The 23361-nt window shown below is 35.9% G+C and overlaps 1 protein-coding gene across 2 annotated transcripts in view; it reads right to left on the bottom strand.

Annotated features, from left to right (window-relative positions):
* Positions 1–23361, bottom strand: part of LOC129256838 (hemicentin-1-like) — a 58825-nt gene that overhangs the window by 19618 nt on the left and 15846 nt on the right. For both annotated transcript variants that reach the window (XM_054895031.2, XM_054895032.2), the window contains 21 exons: positions 23138–23307; positions 18692–18776; positions 15373–15509; positions 14638–14806; positions 13461–14230; positions 12735–12913; positions 11880–12170; positions 11176–11272; positions 10591–10778; positions 9751–9888; positions 9058–9210; positions 8132–8265; positions 7280–7424; positions 4493–4759; positions 3758–3893; positions 3262–3426; positions 2687–2763; positions 2347–2480; positions 1457–1619; positions 558–925; positions 77–308 (listed from right to left, as the gene is read on the bottom strand). In XM_054895031.2, the coding sequence (XP_054751006.2) occupies positions 77–308; positions 558–925; positions 1457–1619; positions 2347–2480; positions 2687–2763; positions 3262–3426; positions 3758–3893; positions 4493–4759; positions 7280–7424; positions 8132–8265; positions 9058–9210; positions 9751–9888; positions 10591–10778; positions 11176–11272; positions 11880–12170; positions 12735–12913; positions 13461–14230; positions 14638–14806; positions 15373–15509; positions 18692–18776; positions 23138–23307 (4198 nt within the window). The remainder of the gene's footprint in view (positions 1–76; positions 309–557; positions 926–1456; positions 1620–2346; positions 2481–2686; positions 2764–3261; positions 3427–3757; positions 3894–4492; positions 4760–7279; positions 7425–8131; positions 8266–9057; positions 9211–9750; positions 9889–10590; positions 10779–11175; positions 11273–11879; positions 12171–12734; positions 12914–13460; positions 14231–14637; positions 14807–15372; positions 15510–18691; positions 18777–23137; positions 23308–23361) is intronic.

The following is a 23361-nucleotide window of genomic DNA, read 5'->3' on the forward strand; positions in this document are numbered from 1 at the left end:
GTACGGATGCTGATAGTCATGATTAAGATGATTATGGAGAAAAAAAATAGAAGAAATTCTTCACCATTCTAAATACCTTTTGTTGTCTTGACAGATCCATAGGTGATAATCTCTGGTTCTGGTCCAGAGCCGACAGCATTGACAGCTTGAACAGCGACTTCATACTGACCAACCTCTTGGCTACCAGGGATAGTAAATGTATACTGGGACATCTGTATCGATTCTTCATGCCAAGTGTCCATACCAAGAGGGCGCCACATTACCTTGTAGGAGAAGAAAGGGGCTCCTTGCTCTTCTAGTTTTAGTGCCTGGGAATCAGAGAAAAATTTAAAGTGGTCTATCAAACTAAAAGCTTTCGAAATTTTTATTTTTGTACAACATGGATTGAGGGTGAAAAATGGTTGAATTTTACAGAGGCTCTTCTTATACAGAACATTCATCCTTTAACATCTATAAGTACCACTTTTTTGTGATAGAATCTTCAATCAAAACATGTTTATGTATCAAGTAAGAAACAAAATACAAATATTGAAAATTCCCTTAAATATAGTCAATACCTCCCAGTGGATGATGACCTGTCCATTCTCTACGGTAAAGGTGATATTCTTTGGATTGCTGGTTGGTCTGTCCGGAGGAGTAAAATACTGACCACTAGTCATCTGTGGCTCTGACCTGCCAACCCCATTGACTGCAGTGACCCTAAACTTATAGGACATGTATGGTGCTAGATTGACCCTTGCTTGGGTCTTGTTTGAAGGTACACTGGCAAGGAGAGTCCAGCTACCCTGAGAGTAGGTCGTCTGTGCTTCTACATCAAATTGAGAGATGTGTTCATCATCTTCAACTGACCAAGACAGTTGGACATCAAGAGGTGATGAGAGTGATGTCATGATTACCTCTGATGGTGGACTAGGCACTCTGTTTCCTATAAATGTAAAAAAGAATGAATAATACATCTCACACATTGCTGGAGTTCTACTGAGCATTGCGATTGTCAAGAATAACGGAAAGTTATTACTTCCCCTTTAAGTTCAACTGAGCATTGCGTTTATCAAGAATGAGCGAAAGTTATTACTTCCCCTTTTCTGTTCTAAAAATGAATAATTCAAAAGCAGTTTTGAGTGTCATCAATTCCCTTTTCAATTTTATCTTCTTACCCCATGATTTCTTAAGTTAGTATGTACATTGAAAGTGGGATGATGTGTATACTATGTGTTATAAAAGAAGGAATTTCTACATACATATACAAACAGGCTAATGTTTGTTTTCATGTTACCACCTTTCCTCATGACATACATAAAATATGGAAGATATAATGCAGTTTCAGCTAGTACACTAAGACTGCATGAACTACACAGGCTATATGACTCAGGTGACAATATAACACAAAACTCAAACATTTCTTCATCTAAAGAAACAAACTTGCACAACAATTCTATGACTTATAGTGACTCACCGACTGTAGTTGCTTGGGTTGTACTGATCATTGTAGTAGTGGTTTTTACTGTGGTGGATGTAGTTGTTGGTACTGATGTAGTTGTTGGTGTTGGGGTAGTTGTAGTAGTAGGTGTAGTCCTTGGAGTTGGTATTGATGTTGCATCCTCTCCGACACACTCACCCTGAAATTATGTTTTCACAAAACTTCATTAAAACTTAATTTTCATGCAGATTTGAGAGTTATCTTTACACGTACATTCGCACAAAACATTCAGGGATACTTGATTGCTCTTATGTCCAAGTTTCATGAACTAGATCCATAAAATTTTTAAGTTATAATGACAATTCCACAAATACCCTCAACATGACCAAAGTCTGTTGACACTAAATGACCTTTGACCTTAGTCATGTGACCTGAGACTAAGGCCGGATTTTCAGTGATGCACCATTAGTCTGCTATGCAGACTCTGAATGGCCCGTGAGGTGGATCTGCTGGTTTGCAAAGCAAACCAGCCTGAAAGGGCGAGCGAAGCGAGCCATTTCAGCCTCAGTAGACCTAGTCTGCTATGCAGACTCGTTGAATCAGCTGAGGTACACACACTGCAGATGTGGGTCTACATTTGTAGACTAATGCACCATTACCCCAATGTCCAAGTTTCATGAACTAGATCCATAGATCCATAAACTTTCAAAGTTATGATGACATTTCAAAAACTTAAATCTTGGTTAAGATTTTAATGTTGATAACGCCGCTGTCACCGGAAAAGCCGCACCTAGATAGTCTTGATCGCTCTGCTATACAGGCAAGACAAAAATTGATAGAAATGTGGAGCAACGGGGGGATGGGGGGGGGGGGAAACAGAGAGAGAGAGAGGGGGGGGGGGTTAAGTTCTCTTTACATGTACTTACCTGCCTACAAACACCATTTCTTCCACATGATGCCCCATTATTGTCTGGTCGAGGGACAGTACTATTATTCCCTTGACTGATAAATGGTGAACAGACACCATCTTGAATACAGCAATGTACACAGGTGTTAGCATCTGTTTTATGGAAAGGAAATATTATATATATTGTGAAGGAGTTATCTGCTCATGTGATTGATTTCACATAGCTATGTATCTTTCATCTTAAAAACAAAAATCAATTAAATAAATACTTGTTCCGTTCTAGCTTGTCACATAATTTGCAAATGTGTTTTTTATGGAAATATAGACTTTTGAATTTAACAATGTATGAGTGTACATACCTGATGGACAATCACAAAACTCAAATCCTCCTCTTAGCTCACAGAATGGAATACATTCACCATCTAAACATTGACCACTGTATTGAACATGAAAAATAATTGAAATATAAACTATAATTAAAAAATTTTACACATGGATAAAGCAATAAGATACTAATAACACGCACTCGCTATATTATCAGGCAAATATTCAAATATCTAACAGATTCCTGAGATGATATCAACTTTCCAAATGAAATTTTACATTCATCATATTGGTCAATGAAAACCAATATGACATATATTTGTGAGTACTTTCAAATAACATTGAACAGACTAGGGCTGTCACATACTGCCTAAAGACAGTATAATGTACTTCCCTGCATGGAAGCTAAATATGAAATCTTAATGTACAAAAGGTCTAAAAATTGGCTGAATGATCAGGGTAGTAGCATAAATACGTGTAGATATAGTTTGTATTTACAAATTTTTTCATATGTGGTTTACCACAGATGTACAGTTAAACTTAGGTGTACAAATGATTTTATCTTTAATGTAACAAGGCCCAGAAAAGAGAAAAAATCAGCTGAACTTACTCATTCCTACAAGGCATTCCATTCTGAATGTAATCAACTTCAGGGCATTCTGGGTCTTGGCCATTGCAGAAGGATTTTTGATAACATTCTGGATATTCTAGATCAAGTTCACATGGTATACCAGGATATTGGAGCTGACAATCCTTGCAACACTGTGTGTCTTCCCTGTGACAGGAAGAGAAAAAAAGAAGGGAGGGAATCAATGTACAGATAGCTAAATTTCCCAAATCTGTCATAAATTGAATACTGAAAATACCAATGACAAATTGAAATCCTAGCCCTTAGGCTAATTAATTACAAAAACCAAAACAAACGTAACTAAAAGTAACTCTCTCATCAAATATGACTATAGAACCCCTATTTTTTATCGGTTGAGAATTGTTATTACTATGGTATAGCAGAGAAACTATTGATGATTGGTTGTTTTGTAATGATTAATGTCAGTCAATTCCACAAAATCACTTTTAAAATGCTGCTCATCAAAGATCATTCTTACCTGCATGGTATATCATCTCTCCATTGGCAGAACATGGTACAGCATGGATGAGAGTTAGATGTATTATAAGAACCTCCATCACATTCCTCCTCACCATCGATGATACCATTACCACATAACAGAGGGATTGATCTCTCTAGGAAAAGAAAACAGATAGGAAACATATAAAAATGCTTTGCCATATCACATAGTGATATTTACTGTTGATAAAGTCAATGCATTTTTTTATGTCAGAGAAGAAAGATTAGAAATTAAAAAGTGATATTTTGCAAGAGAGAGGATGAGGAAAAAATCATATTGATTGGAGCATAGAAGTATAAGTTCTTCCATTGCTATCATTAGTATCATATAGAATGGTTAACCAGTGATCTTAGGAGAGAACAAAGGCAAAGATTCAGTGTAATATGGATATATATATATATATATATATATATATATATATAAAGTAAGTGTGAAAACCTGAACTGTGTTTCCATTGATCAGATACAATTACAATGTAATCCATTTGGTCTAACACAAAAAATACACACAAAAAAGGTGGATAAAACAGGTGAGGCATGTTCATTGAATATGAAACAATTTCTATGTTCTACATTATGAGCAATATTTCTTTACTAGACATTAATATTTAAATTCATAACCCCCCCCAAAAAAAGAAATGACAAAGAGTGAAATCGGGATGAAGGAGACATAACACACAGGGTCAAAAGATGCCAAAGGGAAGTCAAAATATACCTTCAACTACAACTGAAGTAGAGGCAGACACACTATCTAGAGGTGATTGAGCAGTACATGTATACAATCCTTCATCCTCTTCAGATACAGTATCAATCCTCAATGATCCATCATCTCCTTGACCTACAATGACCTTTAACCCTCTAGGGGTCATCCAGGTGAATGTTATATGATGGACAGGATCAGAGGTCACACTACATGGAAGGAATAATTGGTCACCAACCTCGACCCGAGTGTCTGTAGGAGGATTTATCATCTGAGTTCTGCCTGTGACAAAAAGGGTTTTATTCATGACATTTGAAGTATATAAAAAAACATTTTATTGGTATGCGTTTGTTCTTTACATTCTCCAAAATATTCATTTTGACTATGATATGAATTCTCATTAAACTAAGAGTTACCTAAAATTGGTATATTAGTAAACAAGTGGAACGCCTCTGGCAGTCTCGCCTGCATTACGCGATTTGATATATCAGCAGTGCTAACTTTGAAAACTACTATAAAATAATCATTCACAAAAACACCAATCATATGACATAATACCACGTTCATTTACCATAAATGACATTTGAACGGTGACTTAAGACTTGTCAACTACACCCATGTCCACATTTCATTCACTCTATCCATAAACTTTCAAAGTTATGATGGTAATTCAATAAATACCCCCAACTTGGCCAAAGTTCATTGACCCTAAATGACCTTTGACCTTGATCATGTGACCTGAAACTCAGGCAGGATGTTCACTCATACTTGATTAACCTTATGTCCAACTTTCATCAACTAGATCCATAAATTTACAAAGTTATGATAGTAATTCAACAAATACCCCCAACTTGACCAAAGTTCATTGACCCTAAATGACCTTTGACCTTGGTCACGTGACATGAAACTCGAGCAGGATGTTCACTAATACTTCAGTCAGACCGCAGGTCCCTATGCTAATGAGCAAAAAGGCCAGATTCATCCAAATCATCTCGTGGCTGAATCCTCCTCCTTGCAAAATCTCGTGATTCGTGAGATTTTTTCTCTAAGAATTTACCTGTTTTAACCTCAAGTTAAATGAAATATTATTGCACCATCAGATAGAGTTAATGTTACTCTTTCATATTGGTCATTTATTTTGTATACAATATTTTGTTAAATAAGTAAATTTCTAGCCTGAAAATGTGCCTCAAAACTGAATTCTCTTCCTCTGTTTTCTTTTGCAAATTGTGCAAAACTTTTTATTTTGAGCCTCAATGATATCTATATCACCATAAAGCTGAACTTCTGTACTTTCTCGCAATGCCACTCTTGGTATGCGGCACCTTTTAATCGGGTCAAGATCACACTTTTCCCACCAAGGTACAAGACGAGATTTCTGAAATTTTGTACTTGCATGAAATCCAGAGTTCTGATTGGCTGGATAAGGTTCACAGAACAGGCGCGGGGTATTTGAGGAGATTACCACATGGGAAGTGTGACCTTCCCATGAACCCAGGCGCTGGAACCGTTGGAATTTTCCAGTGTGTGGTCTCTTTGACCAATCAGAGTGCAGTATTCTTGTTTTCAAGCTGCTTTATGTACTTAATTGGCAAATGAAAAGTGTGATCTTGACCCGATTAAACCAATTCTTATTTTGAAACCTATATCATTTTAAAGCATACATATTCAGCTTTATCATGATTTAAAAATCATTTGGGCTCAAACAAAAATAAAGTGAAAATAGCAGCTTTTGTCAGGTGAAAATAATTATCTTGTAGCATATTTTAGATCAAAATTGTAACCTATATTACAAAATCTTTGAATAAATCCAAACGCATGACCTGAAAGAATGATTCTTCTTCTTTACAATGATACCAAATTCATGAAATTCAGTGCACAATTAGAGCAGCAATGACCGAATGAAAAGAGGTGTTTTGGTCCGCATCAAGCTCATTAAATATGCAAAACATCTCAAGTCATGAATATCACTTGGATGAAAGAAGCCACTTTTTTGGGACCTGCCGTCTGACTGACTTGATTAACCTTATGCCCAAGTTTCATGAACTAGGTCCATATACTTTCTAAGTTATGATGTCATTTCAAAAACTTAACCTTCGGTTAAGATTTTGAAAATAATTCTCTCAACATGGTCTAAGTTCATTGACCCTAAATGACCTTTGACCTTGATCATGTGACCTAAAACTCAGGCAGGATGTTCAGTAATACTTGATTAACCTTATGTCCAAGTTTCATGAACTAGGTCCATATACCTTCTAAGTTATGATGTCATTTCAAAAACTTAACCTTAGGTTAAGATTTGATGTTCACGCCGCCGCCGTCGGAAAAGCAGCGACTATAGTCTCACTCTGCTATGCAGGCGAGACAAAAATCAATATATGTTTGAAAAAATCCATGAATGATATCAGAAGGACTTTTCGCTGAATGTCTTGTTATAGATTTTCACTGGAACTGCTCTCTGCAAATCATATGCAAAGATTTCAGGAGCTAAAAGCAGTTGCAAGTGAAATTTGATTTCTGTAATGCTCTCCGAGTCTAAATATTGTCTTATTCCTCTTTAAGTTTCATATTTCTATTTTTTTTCAAACAAAAATATATGCGAGTGGACAATAAGATATCTGAATACATATCATTTATTTGATTTGCTAGCTCATGCTAGTCATTTAAAGGTGATTTTAGTAAAAATATAATCCACAATTGGATAATAATTCTACTGCATTTATTCTTGCAATATCATATGTAGTTTCTTTAAAACTCAAATCATGTATGGAGCTACTAGACAGATCATGGATATTGACTTACTTCTTATGACTAGCTCTGTCTTGCTTGTCTCATATCCAAACTGGTTTTCTATCTGACATTTGTAATTTCGTTCATCTGTTGTTTGAATGTCGCATATCACTAAAGATCCATCATATTTAATCTGTAATCTGTCTTCACTAACAACCTAGAAAGGAATAAATGAGAGAGTATGGTGGTCAGAAACTATATACCTTCTCCTATTTTTTAAAACACACACAAACAAGAATGACATCTTTATAATTTTGTGGAAATTGAGAGTACAGTAAAACTGATACACTATTCTTCACCATGGCTTTATCTTCAGATGAAAGCATGATAACTTCTTATTCTCTGTAGGAATAATCTGCCTCCTTCACTGCTAAGATTGTAACATATATTTCAATGTGTGTGTTAAAGATAGGGATGGCTCAGTGTGCACTTGTAAGGTGTACATGATGCAAATACTGAATACTGGAAAAACAATATCTTCATAGCTCCGTGCATGCAAGCTTGCATTTTGGGTCATCATATTTTGGGAAATTGCAAATAATGACCACTGTCCAATTTTAGATTCATTAACTTTAAAGCATGATTCTAATACAAGACCTGTTATAGAAAATAATGTAGCTTAAAATTTCATTTAAAAGTCTTCATTAAGAGGTAACTCTGAAACAATTGTATTTGAATATAAATTTTTAATTGCATTTTTAAATTCATGAAGTATCTAACTTTAAGGCTGAAATTAAATCACACTTGTTGATTTACATTCATAAATAATTCTAAAATAATTTTAGCCTCTGAAAAGGTGAAATTAAAACACAATTTTCAGGTGAAATAAAGAACTATGTACTGGTACTACTGTACATCATTTACCTTATGACCCAATCCATTCCACCACGTGATTGTAGGGCTAGGAGCCCCAAAACCATTACATGACAAGGTTACTGTATCACCTTCTAAAACAACCAACTCAGGGGAAACAGTCTCTTGGAACACTGGTGCTAAGGCTAAGAAAACATACAAACACACAGAGTAATGCAATCACCATGCATGTACATCATAGGAGATTCTAACATTACATATATTAACATTCATGTTAAAAAAAGCAGGTGACTAGTGCTTCTTACATTGTTAATGCACCTCTTTGCTATCAATATCACTGGATCAATAATACATTTATACCACAACATTCACATAACTTTGAAGAGTGTGTTTAGTGACTGAATCATTCAATATGGATTAAATTTGATAATCAAAATGTGAAGTTGAACAACAAATGTGGTTTCAAATGCAATAGCAAGGCTCAATTAAATTGGTTATTGATTTATTGCAAATTACACATTCCGCCATAGATTTTAAGACCTATTTCTTCATAGTCATCATGAGAGTAATTTTACGAACTTTTAGAGATTTGGGACTTAAAGCAAAAGCTTTTCACCTGATAAAACACAATCTCACCCCAACTTTGTTTATAAGTAAATTTGCCATATATTCATGCTTTTCATTCGTGAATCATTAGGTTACTAATTTGGTTTTGAGCAAACATCCTGAATATCACTCAATAAATGAACAAATTATTGAATGTACTCCCATCTCTATTCTATAAATTTTTTCAATACATCACACAAGTAGTTATATTAAATCTTCCACTTCAAAGTAATACAGAATAATCATGCAGAATGGACAATTCTATAAAAAACTGTCGACTTATCCCAAGCCCGTATAACTAGATTACATGCCAGAGCAAATTTGAAGGTCAAGATCATGACGTTTTTACATAAGAGAGATTATAGACTTACCTAGTACTGTAAGATGTGCATTGCTAATAATGGTACCATATGTATTACTTGCTATACATTGTACTGCTGATGAACTATCAACATCTGTGGTTTTATTCACTCTCAACATACCATGTCCTGGCTCTGCAACCAAGTCAAGTTTTAATGCATCACCTATCACGTGCAAAGAAATAGAAAAGAAAGGTTTCAACTTGTATCATGTTTTCCCAAAATTAATATACTATTAAGAAGTACAATGGACTAACAGCTCAAAGCAACATTTACTAATACCATTTTTAGTCAATTGTGTAAAACAAGGCCCCCAAAAGTGCATAATCTTTAAGTCGACATATAAGATAAGGGGGCCATTGCGGTAAGAGTTGCAATCAAACAAAAGTCCCAAAATCAAACGCAACTCAATTTTGAACCAATTAAATGCACATATTAGGAACTTGTGCTTGATTTCTTTAGCTGTATTTAAATGCAGTTCTTTTTATGACGGGCCCCAGGAGATTCCTTAATCTGAATTTCTATGGAGAAGGTTGTAAAACTAAAAAAAAAAAAAAATGTAAAACATGATTCAAAGGAGATCATCATAATACTACCAAGCCTTTGATAATGTTGGATTGTTTATCCTTTGTTTTAATTTTTGAAGTACCTTTAAAAAATATTGCATCAAATACAGTTCAAATAAAGTGTGTATAAGTCACTTACTGACTTCTTCAGCAAGTTGATTATTAATTAACCATGTGATTGATGGAATAGGATCTCCTCTTGCAGTACAGGTGAATGAGACGGGTGAACCAACGGGTACAGTCAGGCTCATCGGCTCTAACTCCCAATATGGGGCAGCTACATTGTATAGATAACAAATACATGCTTACTTTGTTTATTACATTGAACAATACAAGAAATTCATTCAGAATATATATCACATATATCATAGGATCTTTTTACTATCTATTTTACATCAAATTGAATGAAAATTAAATCAGTAGAATCAAAACCAGTTCTTTAATCAAGTAGAGGTGGTGTATGGCTAAGTTCATTACCATGGAACAAGGTACAAACCAGGTCCCCTTTTCATTAAGAGTTCTAACTATTGTTACTTTGTTGTTATAGCAACTACCATGGTAACATGGCTCAGCATCAAATTATAACAAGGTCTTTATGGTAGTTATAATAATAGCAAATTCACAATAGTTGTAAGTCTTTATGAAATGGACCCATGGTCCAATTCTATGACCGAGCCTTATGTATTCTTCAAATGATATATCTTTCTGATAATAATTTAAGTCATGAATAAAGCATTATCATTATAATACTACTCTTGAATCTACTAATGAATAAGATATGAATTTCTCAGTTCCCATCTACGCATACCAGCAAAAAGAAACATAGGACTGATGGTGATTCAGCCCCAACATATAAAAAATATAGCCTTTGTTAAATTGCAAAAGAGTCCAGTAAATTGCTTTTGATTTCAGTACAAACATTAGTTTTGAATGAAGAACAGCAAGTAGAGAAAATATGAATATTTAATTTAATGCACACCTTTGACAGATAAAGTTACCAATGATTCTGCTCTGTTTCCAGCACCATTATCAGCAATACAATGGTACACACCAGCATCTTCAAGCTTTAATGATGATATAATCAGCTCTTGACCAAAGCTTGTATGAGAAGATCGATTATGGGGCAGTTCAGCATCATCTCTCTCCCACCATATCTGTGGAACAGGGCTGAATTTTGACATATTATTTTTATTGAAACATCTTCTAAATGGTATTCATATCGACAATATTTTTTCAATACATCTTATCATTATCACCTTTTGCACCAGAACAAATACAAAAACAAATGTTACATAATTCTGGATCTATAATAGAAGCAGATATACCACAATCTTTATCAATGGTATGATTTAAACTTCAAATTAAATATTGTATCATCCCTACACAGCAAAACAAATAAGACAATATAGACGCAAGAGAAATAACAAAAGAAATAGAGTAAAGAAGAGTGAGGAATGAATATAGTCAAAGATGTTATTATTCATTTGGTCTGAGGGACATAAATTGAGGAGATAATGATACAGCAAATAACATACATGTACTACAGTAATAATGGCTTTCATACCTTCCAACAGCAAGGCACTTGAGACTAAGTTGTTCCCCTTCCAATCCTATCTCATTAGCCTTGGGAAAGTACACCATCTCAGGGGGCTGAACAGGTTCTACAAAAAGAACAAGAAAAATAGACAAAATGTATTTGTTATATTGATATTTGTGCCGATGTAAACATGATTTGTCACGCACAATCTTATTGATTAATACAAAGAATCATGCATCCTCTTTTTAGCACAATTTGACCAATCCGGTGATGTCCTTTAAATTGCACCGAACTGGGAATTTAAGTTTGACTCTTAAGTCACACTTAAATCTTTGTGAAACACCCCAACTTTTTTTAAAACTGTACTACAAGTAATCAGGGCTCTAGCTAGAACCAATCTAGAGTTGGGTAAAATATGAAGAGGCGATGCAGAGCTTTGAAACAAAATAATTTTGCTTGAGATTGATGGTGAGTGCAATTAGAAAAATAATGCATGCAGAATTTGCATTGTGTAATTTGCCTTGCTCTGCCCAGCACCGCTTGGCATAGCTAGAACCCTGGTAGTAATACCAATTCCAGTTTTATCATGATATTTAAATACAAATTAGCAGAATAGAACTTGTCAAAAGAAAACATACAATGTAATGGCCTGCCAACGTCTTCAAAATCTGCTAAAGAAGAAGGAATACTGATACAAGATCAAACTATATCTAGTATACAATAAGACTTACTTCTGACGATGAGGTTTGTTCTTGGTGATTCAATCCTCTTCTCCATGATTTCATTGACAACAATACAATAATATAGTCCTGTATCCTGCTCCTCAATGGATGCTATAACAAGGTTACCCTTAGGATCCTGGGATACTCGTCTGCTATAGTGTATGGGTTCAGCTGAGCTGTTAATAGCCCACATGACAAGAGGTGTTGGTACACTGGTAGGAGGGTTGCAGACAAGGATCACTGATGTACCCACTATTACTTCATGGATCGTACCAGAACCGGGAGAGAAGCTACCCATGTCTAGAGATGGAAATAAAAATAGTGCCAAGTGAATTATGTGATCATCTTCATTTAAGACTTCAGGTCATTCTGCCTATGTCAGATCTCTAGGGACCACACTGCCTAAGTTGCTTTCTTTATGTGATGATAAATCACCGATTTTATTAGGTAAACTATAACTACACATTTCTCAACTTTAGTATTACTTAAGCAATATGAACAATTTGTTGACCAAAAGGATTTCTGTTTAAACAGGTGACTAATTTACAAAGTATTACTAAGCACAATCAAAACTCTATTCCTCTCGATATATTTTTCAAGAGGAAGAAACAAAATTTTACTTATATAACTCTGTAGCTGACAAAGTTTTAAAAATGACCCGAGTCAAAATTTGTGTAAAAATTTAGAGTAATCTCAAACGATTTTAGGAAAGACCAGGTACATAATGCAGAAATATACTTAGTAAATGCCAGCCATGATCAGTAAGATTCGTAATACATGTCATATATTTGCAATTATCAAAACTAAATTTTAACAAACATAAACTGGCTTATCTTTGGAAATGAGATGAAAAGGAATTCTTACAAGCACGCCTAACAGAGCTCTCAGATGATACAATAGTGGTATAGATATTAGAGACCAAGCAGCGGTAAATACCAATATCACCAGAGTCTGGGAACTGGATTGTGAGGTTACCATGGTTAAGAATCATTCTAGGGTCACTCTGAATATCAATCTCTTCACCATCCTTCAACCAAGTATAGCTAAAAAAGAAGACAAACGAATCATATCATTGTAAACCACAAGTAATCAATTACTCTGAAATGAACTAACATACATCTATTTCTTCATAGGTTCAGTAAAAATATACCCATTTGTTGTGTGTCCGGACAATTGATTTTAAACAGCCATTTAACAAATTTTGTAAGGAAAGGTACATCAAATTTTAGTATAAACTGATAATCAATATTATAGAGATCAAAACTGAAGAAGATTACAACTACTGAATTCATATTTTTTTGTTTAATCCAAAGCCAAATAGAAGGCTTCAAATCTTTAAGTGCCCAGACACCCCATCCCCCAATCTACTAGTATCCTTTCATTCATTTTTTATTACTTTCCTACTGAAAAAAAATTTATTCCCATAACAGAAAATTCAGTGTCTATCATATCATGAATAACAAAAACATTCAATGGAATACTTAATACTTATATCACCTTTGAATTAAAATATATGTGTCACATGTTTAGAATTGTTCACAATGAAATTGAGAATAAATTAACTCTAAACTATAAATATTTAAAAATTACCCATTGACAGATGTTCCAGATGCTTCACAATTTAGATGTAGATTTCTTGCACGTACTATATAGATCTCTGGTTCTGGCTCTAGGATGAAAGCTGGTGATTCTTGGAGCTCCGACTGTCCTAATTCTTCCATGATCTGTTCTACACTGGCATGACCTCCAAGGATTTCCTGAGTTCCATCAGAATTCAGACCCACACCACATGTTGCTGCAATTTCTGAAAATATATTATCAGGTTTTGATGTTTCTCTCATAGTAGAGTTGTAATTAATGTCTAAGTCCCTTGTTGCTTCCATCTCTACAGCAACGGTATCCTCCTTTACCTCCTCTTCATCTCCTGTAATGTTCCGTCTAACAGCAGCATCTGTCAGAGCTTCTCTAGTAGCAATCACACCATTGTCCAATTCTTCTTCTAGATTGTCAATCTCCATAGTCTCTTCAGTTGCTTCAATATTAACTATCTGTGGAGTGGTAGGTTTGGTAGGCTCTGTAGGACTTGGCTGATGAACATCAGCTGCAACTACTCCATCAGCATTGATAGTGTTGAACTGTTCTTCCACAGTTTCATCTACCAAAGGATCTCTGGTATCAATGATTTGGTGATCCAAAGGGTAGTTGAGACCAGCGTTAAGAGAAGTCTCCTTTTCACCTGTTCTGGGTGGATCAAGAGGAGCTGTAACTACCTCAGCAGCTGCTAGGATCTGACTGGATCTCCTAGAGCAGTCTGCTATCCTCACACATTCACGGGATAGGCAGCATACATCATCACATTCCTTTTATAGAATAAGGAAGACAAAATATTAATTTTCAAATTTTATGATAAGTTTTTCTTGTTTAAAGAATATATCATATTACAAGTAAAATACAAGAGCCTTGTTGTTGATGTATATTTTATATTAATCATTAACTTATCAATTCAGATGAAGTATAGATGACATGTCATGTTTCATTCAAATTAAAATTAGACACCTCCAAATATAAAAGGCAAACATATTCAATCAGGATACCAAGTAGTAAATATTAAGATTCTAAATATTACGATTCATAAAAATCAAGTATAAGTTGCATACTGTCTTAAAAATGAATGAAGAAAGTACCTGACGGCTGAATTAAAAAAAAAAGAAACACAAAGTGATTTGACAGCAAAGAGCTTTAATCAACCACTTCTCTTTGTAATTACCTGTGGTTTGCCACAGTCACATTCCTCTCCATCTTCTACCAATCCATTACCACACAGAGGCCCCCTTGGGATGGCTGGTAGATCATTGAGACAATCCAGACGACCTACTCTCACATGGTTTGATATCAGACGTTTTGAACACTCAGAGAACTTGGTTGGAGGCTGCTTTCTAAGAAAATGAAAAATGAAAATGCTATCTTTATGACTAATTTCTAATCAGCTTATTTTATATCAATCTTGCACCTTATTACAATCAAGACAAACAATCTATTACCAGGTGAAAGAAGCACAAATAATGCTTGATTTTATATAACAAAAATGAAATTCATGAAAAGGATAAGAAAGAATGACTCTATCAATCATATTTGAAGATCTGGGGGGTGTTTCACAAAGATTAGGTATGACCTAGAGCCACACTTAAAGGCCTAGTTGCATGTGTTATAAAAGGCATGACCACATTGGTCAGATCATGCCAGTTGGAGGACGCGCACAACTGCATACTGATCAATAAAATTGCACATTTCATATCATGTACGTGTTGGCATTTCAATAGTTTGAAACCCCCCCCCCCCCCCCCCGGTTTTAAAATCCTTGATACTTCAACTTACAAAGAATGTAAAGAAATGAAATGAGAGGAATATATTTGATATTTTCAATTCATCATAATTCAAAAATCTTTATTCAATGTTTTAGAAAATTTTGGGTAAAACAAATCAATTTCTATCTACCTCATACCTTTTGACAACATCCATGACACAATATCCAGTATCATCCTGACATGTACAGTCTGGTGTATCATGCATCAAACCTATGTTATGACCAATACTATGAGCTGCATCACTAGCAATCTGAACTATATCATCAGTGTAATCCTGTCAATAATCAATATAAAAGAACACCTGATGATAAAACTTATTCAGACACTCATATCAACTATCTTCTGGGAGTTGTGGTTTAGTGAGTTAAAGTCATAAGACTATCCATTTATCTATTTGAATCCATTGGCAGTTTATTTATTGATATTTTCTAGTCTACAATCAAAAGGGGTGGAAGAGTAAAGGAATTCATACAGTTGACCAATTTACAATTACTGGGCTCTGGAAACCCACGTGTGTTTTTTTATTATCAATTATTTGAAGTGACATTAGCTGTAATTCTTGTATTCTTGAATGTAACAAGTGGAGCGCTTCTGGCAGTCTTGCCTGCATTACGCAATCCAATATAGCAGCAGTGCTGACTTTGACAACTATCCCCTCTCACTAACTGCTCAGAACACACGGTTTTCAACTCCAGTGAATTCGCTGAATTCACATCGGAGCAGACAGTCAACGAACAGGAATCCATGATCTCTTTTGATGTAGTCTCCCTCTTCACTAACGTACCGATAGAGGGCGCATGCAGTACGGCCCTGCAACGCATGCAATCCGATCCCACATTATCAGAACGTACCACACTTATGCCCGAACAAATAGCCGAACTCCTGGAGTTCGTCCTCAGATCCACATATTTTCTGTACAGAGGCTCTTTCTATGAGCAAACAGAAGGAGCAGCAATGGGTAGCCCAGTCTCAGCGGTTGTGGCTAACCTATATATGGAAGGTTTTGAACAGAACGCTTTGCCCAAGTGTCCTTCCACATGCCACCCTCGGGTGTGGAAGAGATACGTCGATGACACTTTCATAATCGTAAATAGATCCGAAACAGACAGCCTACTCTCATACATGAATAGCCAGCAACCGTCCATCCAGTTCACTCTGGAGACTGAGCAAGGAGGGAAATTAGCATTCCTTGACACGCTAGTCCAAAGACACGAGGGCGGGAAACTCTCCACCTCTGTCTACCGCAAGCCCACTCATACAGACCAATACATACCATATGATTCTCATCACGACAAATCGGTCAAGAAGGGTCTTGTTAAATGCCTGTTCGACAGAGCAGCACGTATCATAACTCACCCACCTGAACTCCCGAAAGAAAGAGCACACATACGTGGCGCCTTGTACAGCAACGGCTACCCACGCCGTTTTATCAAGAACACTTTCAAGAAAAAACTACCACCAAGGGATCAGAAGGTTTTCAAGACTTGCACAGTCTTGCCATACATAGATGGCCTCTCACAACAACTTAAACGCCGATTAGAAGGTCACGGTATCCGAACGGTTTTCCGCTCGGACACCACCTTACACAAACAGCTTGTACACCCCAAAGACCCTATCCCTGATCACAGACGTGATGGCGTAGTATACAACATTCCTTGCCAGGGATGTGACGGGTCTTACATCGGAGAAACAGCCCGACCGATAGTTGAACGCATTTCTGAACACAAGCGCGATGTTCGGTTACAGCGAACCGACACATCCGCGGTGGCAGAACATGCTTGGGAGAAACAACACCACCTAGATTGGGAGGGTGTACATTGCATTGCCAAAGAGAGACATTGGTATACACGCAGGATTAAGGAGGCTATTAGTATACGTCTTTGTCCTAACAACTTCAACAGAGACAGCGGGATCGACATCCCCGACTTCTGGATGCGAACCATCAGACAGCACAATACCCCCTTGCCTGGCAGTGCACGCCGACCCGATCGTTCCCGGCCCTGAACGAGGGACCGCTCAGCTAGTCAGCCCCCGCCCACGGGAAACTAGCGAGCCCGCCAATTTTGTCTAATTTGCATCTCGCCGACCCACGGCGTATTTGCATATACCCCCGGCTTATTTGCATATACGGATTACCGGCCGCACCGCATACCGACGCAACGGATCAATGCCCACCTATTGTTCTCGCGTTCGTGCGTACGGTCCTGGAGATTAGTATAAATAGAGTACGTTATCAGATAATTTTCGTCACTTGATAAAGAGTTGCAGCGGCACTCGAAAGCTCGTGAACTTGTAAGCTAGTGAACACTTTTTGCGAGAGTGATCACGAATTTCCTAGAAAGCCAGTGAACACTTTTTGCGAGAGTGATCACGAATTTCCTTGTTGACCATAGTAGATTGCGAGACAAATGAATACCCTCTAGCGATTATTTCAATCCGCAATAATGAACCTATTTAGTATTATCAAATAATTATTCACAAAAAACACAATTAATCTAATAACATACTACGTTCATTGACCCTAAATGACATCTGACCTTGATCATGTGACATAAGACTTGTATTTGATTACCCCTATGTTCACATTACATGAACTATATCCATAAACTTTCAAAGTTATGACGGCAATTCAATGATTACCCCCAACATGGCCAAAGTTCATTGACCTTAAATGACCTTGGTCGCGTGACTTGAAACTCGCAAGGGATGTACTTGATTACTCTTATGTCCAAGTTTTATGACCTAGATCCTTAAACTTTAAAAGTTATGATGGTAATTCAACAAATACTCCCAACATGGCTGAAGTTCATTGACCTTAAATGACCTTTGACCTTGGTCATGTGACCTGAAACTCGAGCAGGATGTTTAGCCATACTTCATTACCCTTACATGTATGTCTAAGTTTCATGAACTAGGTCCATATACTTTCTAAGTTATGATTACACTTCAAAAACTTAACCTTAGGTTAAGATTTGATGTTGACGCCACCGTTGGAAAAGCGATGCCTCTAGTCTCTCTCTGCTATGCAGGCGAGACAAAAATCAATTTTTAGTGGAGAGCATTCATGTTTCCTACTTAGTTTATCACAATTAAAATGAAATATTTCAATAGAGCCTTAGAGGTAGTCATTAGTAAAAAATAAATAAGGACATATTTTTAGGTCAAACCTTTGAAACTATTTCCAGATAAAGAAATTAATATCTGCTTACAAGAGAAAAATTTATATTGGATACCTGTAATGTTCTTGCAAACCCAATTTTAACAACAAATGACATCTCTCAAATATTTCTTTAAAAAAGATAATGGAATATAAACAATGTATTTATTCTTAAAAATATCCCTGTTTGTGTTATGATTAATAACCACACAATGCAATATTTGAAACCATGTAATAAATCTCATTAACAGAACCAACAGATAGTTGAATATTAATCTGTAAGTAATGGCGAAACTTACTTCAAGTATTACAGCAGAATGTGATCGTGAACACATCTCTCCATGGTATGTATGAGCCTTCATATGATGCATGAATGTTGTTCCTCTATAAAATAAAATGATTTGATTTCTATGAACATTTCTACCTAGAAAAACTAAGTGAACTCAATAGAAATTTAGTCAGGTTCTGGAAACTTGAGACAATATTCTGGAACCACTTGTGAAATTTCTAGTTTCGATCTATATATACGTCCAAAATATAACGGCTAGCATACCTGATGCTTTCTGGCAACGTGCACCCATGACGTCCATTCATAATAATTATTTCAAGAATATAGACAAAATATCTTTAAGTATACTTGCATACATACGTTGTCTTATTTTGTAAAACCTTAATTGGTAAGCTTGTCATATGTACTGCTAAAAATATAACAAAGTGGCAATGAGCCAGGATAGTGTGTTATTACCCTGATTTTATAAAAACAAGTTGCACACAAATAAAATAAATGTTCAAGGCCATTTATACTTTTAAACAATTTTTAACAAGTGCATATGTACTTTTATTTCAACTTTTCCAATACATCCTGCTTTTTGTAATAATGCCTTACACCTACACTAAGTAGGAATCATGGTATTTAGATTTCCTTGGCCAAATAAAGGAAATGTCTAAGGTTGACAACTGATCCTAAATTACCAGATGTCAACGATAAATAAACCCCACAAACTTGACCACATAATCCCTTTGTGACCTGCAAATAATTCAAAACATGGTAATTGTCAGTCTGTCAGTATGTCAGTTATGAAAGAGGAAAAAAAACACCTTTATAACAGATTTCCCTTGGCCTGACTGACTTAGGCCGTGTTTATGCTTCCACTTTTCAGGCCAGAATCAGCGTTTCCAAACGTGATTAGTCCAAAACACGGTTGCGTCCATGCTTACTTTCATTTAAACGCTGTTTCAAAACGCCGATCGTAAACTCACAAAAAGGGGCGTTTGTAAACGTTGTTTGACCAGAATCAGGCTTTCTGGGGAAGTATAAACAGAACCACGATCGTAAACGTGTTTAAATGACGTCATTTGGTACATGCTTCCGGTGAGATGAAAATCCGCGGGCAAATACAGTCGCATTGCTCCATGGTCGCATGTTATACCTCCACGGAATTACCTCTCATCTCCCTTGTTTTGCATGTGTAGTACTATTACTAGTATACTCTTCCAATTTGTCATCACGATGAACGTTGAGGGATTTACACAAAAAAAAAACTGGAACATGAGTTATGAGGAGACATCGCCAGATGCCCCAGTAGCATAAACAAATATATATTTTATTATTTTGTATACTTAATATACTTTATTTTTTTCTTACTATTATCCTCACCATGGTAGAAATTATATGGCTATATCAATAAGCTCCATGCAATGACTAAAATATCGGAAATTGTTCGATGTTTATATAACAGTCGACGTACCTTCCCCATAACAACACTCGGAAAAAAAAACTTTCGAAAAAGGGCGCGCCCAATTTGACCTCGCTTTCCTGCTCAACGAAAATTACGATGCGAAGCCAGCTGGAGATCGTGATTTCGCCTCTGAAAAGTTAAGCATAAATAGCACTCCCAGAACCACGTTTACGATCGGCGTTTGAATCGACGTTTGAAAACGCTGATTCTGTCCTCGCAATGGAAGCATAAACACACCCTAACTGAGTAGATAATATTAAACAGACTGGGCCAAGGCATCAAGAGAATAGGATGTGGCACAAAAAGACATCTAGAATACAAAAGTAGCATTTGTCTAATAAATATAATAACACTATTAACAAAACTTACGAAACTGCACTTTTGTTAACATATTCAAACGTTACCTGAAGACTCGCTTATTTTTTCTATTTTATTTGTACTTGAGTCTTGTCTCTTTATTTCTTTTGTATATGCATTGGGTGCATTTAAGTGCCACTTTCTTACCCTAGAATCATGACCTGAATGATTCAAATCATGATTGTGCAGTATCACAATTTTGTTTAGTCAAAAGTGAAAATAAATGTCTTTCAAATCACAAACATAAAACACGGAAAAAGGGGCGTTTTGAAAGACGTTTCTGTAGAATCACAAACGAAAAAGGTATAAACGTAATCTTGATTTGAATCATGATTCTATGATGTCACTGTGTCGTGCTACTTCCGGTTTCACTTTTGCCAAGTTCAAGGCTAGCGCTATTCAATTCAAGTTCTGTGTTGGTCATCGCATCGTCCACTGTTTTTCATTCTGGTTATTTTTTGTCATGGCTTCAACTTCAAGTTGGATAGATCCGAATCCGAGGAAAAACAGCATTGGAATGAAAATTGTCTAAACCCTGATTCTGTGGTATTGTGATTCATGTTTGTGTTTTGAATTATGATTCAAATCATGATTCTGGCTTGAGGTCGCGTAAACGCAGCCATTGAGCGCTCTGCAAAGTGGATTTGGAGGATTACAAATCATATATATTTATTACATTACTTGAACTATAATCTGACAAAACTTTTATAAACATGAAATATGCTAAAAGTGATACAAGGTAATATATAGGCCATGACTTATTGTACTCATGTACTCATTTATATCCCTCACATCACTATATGCAGTAATTTGGCTTCTTCAGAGTGAAATATCAATTTTTCAATCTTCTCATTCGAATGCCAAATGCATGTCTATTTTCATGAGATGAAAAGTTCCATTCAACGAGGCATTAGCCGAGTTGAATGGAACATTTTCATGGAATTTCATGGAATGTAAATAGTCTTTCCATGCACAAATATTTATATATATTTTTTTTTCATTTGTTTTATATAACTCAGTAAGTTACAAAGTTTTTAAAACACATAAAGAAGGAATGAAATAGATAAAATTAAGATTATGTAGGCCTATTTCCAACAACTCTTTTTCTCTGATTATTACTAGTCGGCCTATGGCGGATTCCCCCATGTATTGACAGCTCATCAGCCCTTTGCTATAATTCTTTTGTGATGCGCATTGATTCATGGATCTGAGTCGAGTGCGCACAGTCAGTCTAATTTGATCTGCGCTAACTTCATGCGAGCAAACACACACACAATAAGGGAAGTAGACACACACATGATTAGTGGTACATACTGAGGGAGCGCTAGCGTACTGTGCAATGGAAAAATAACAAATGCACGGTCACCGTGCAAAGGAAAATTTAAAAATGTATGCAGTAAAGAATGGACCAAATATTGAACACCTTTCAACCAATCAGATGGCAAGAATCTTTGTTTGATTATATAATTAGTAATGTAGATGTATCATCTCAGTTAATTACTCCCCTCTCATTGAAGTACGTCTATCGAGGATTGCAATAACCCATATGCAGACTTAATACAGCATCATACCCGATCATTGGACATTAGGCCACTCACTACACATACATGTACTACATTTAAGGCTTAAACCCTGATATTCACATGTACTAGTATGAGAATTTCGACTACCAGTAAACAGATTATTTGATAAAGTCTAAAGCATAGACCTTTCAAATTTCCTATAGGAAGAACAAGTGACAGATTTATGAATTTGTCTATGGATGTGTTTATTTGTTCACAGAATCCATTCCAGGCTAAACCTGGCTCCCAGATGGAGTTCAATGATCTCTGAAGAGTAGGTGCTAGTTATCAATTTGGCATGGGAGATTCCTGAAATCTCCGGCTAACTGTCAGATTAAAAGGGACAACTCCTCCTTTGGGAGAACGAACTTCTCAGGATACACATCTGGTATTAATTTCATGTTGGAAAGGTGGAAACATGCCTGAAGTACTACAACAAATAACTTCTGGCTATGACATAATTGCAGTCACGTCAACCTGATGGAACCTAAAATATTTTTAAAATAAATTACAAGGTGTATGTAGTCTTGGTGTTTAGTGGATTTCAAAGGAAAATTATCTACGAGCATGAAGAGTGAATAATGCAAATGTGCATAGGAGTTAAACGCTCATTAATTTGCAAAGCCTCACAACAAATATGACAAAGATTGATAAAGATTGTTGAATTGTATTGCATTAAAAAGATTCCTTTTCAAGTGAAAAAGTAAGACATCCATGTATATGTTACTTCCTTCAAAAGGACAAAACAAGTTCTTCAGGATTGACAGCACGAGTGGGAAAGCAAGGGTTCAATATAAAGTCATGTGTAAAACATTCAGGAGCTTTTCAAAATACAAATGCAAGCAGAATTTCAATGACAGGCAAACATTACATTTTCCATTCTCTTTACTTCTTGTCACGTTTTCAAAGCTCCTCAACATCGGTTCCAGTAATTCCTGCTTCCAACATCCTTGTTGGATTTTGTTTTCCTTTTACAAACTTTTACCTATTGGCTCTTATCAGTATCTTATCAAAAACATTGCTTCAAGTAAAACTACTAGAATAAAGTAAAATGTGTAATATTTATTAGATGAATTCAAGTACTTACGATATGAGAAGAGCAAAATCATGTGATTGTTGAGGTAAAAGTACTTCTTCCCTCCAGGTCAAGAAATTATCTAGAGTGGTGTATACGTCAGTGCTTACTGTTATTTCATCACCTTCATTCCATACCTCACTACCGACAAGTGATACCGTAATGTTGACATCTTCAAACACCTGCAAAGAATCATCATAAAATAATCATAACATATGAAGAAAATGAAAAGAAAA

Source organism: Lytechinus pictus, chromosome 3 (assembly GCF_037042905.1).
Source record: "Lytechinus pictus isolate F3 Inbred chromosome 3, Lp3.0, whole genome shotgun sequence".
Classification (NCBI taxonomy): domain Eukaryota; kingdom Metazoa; phylum Echinodermata; class Echinoidea; order Temnopleuroida; family Toxopneustidae; genus Lytechinus; species Lytechinus pictus.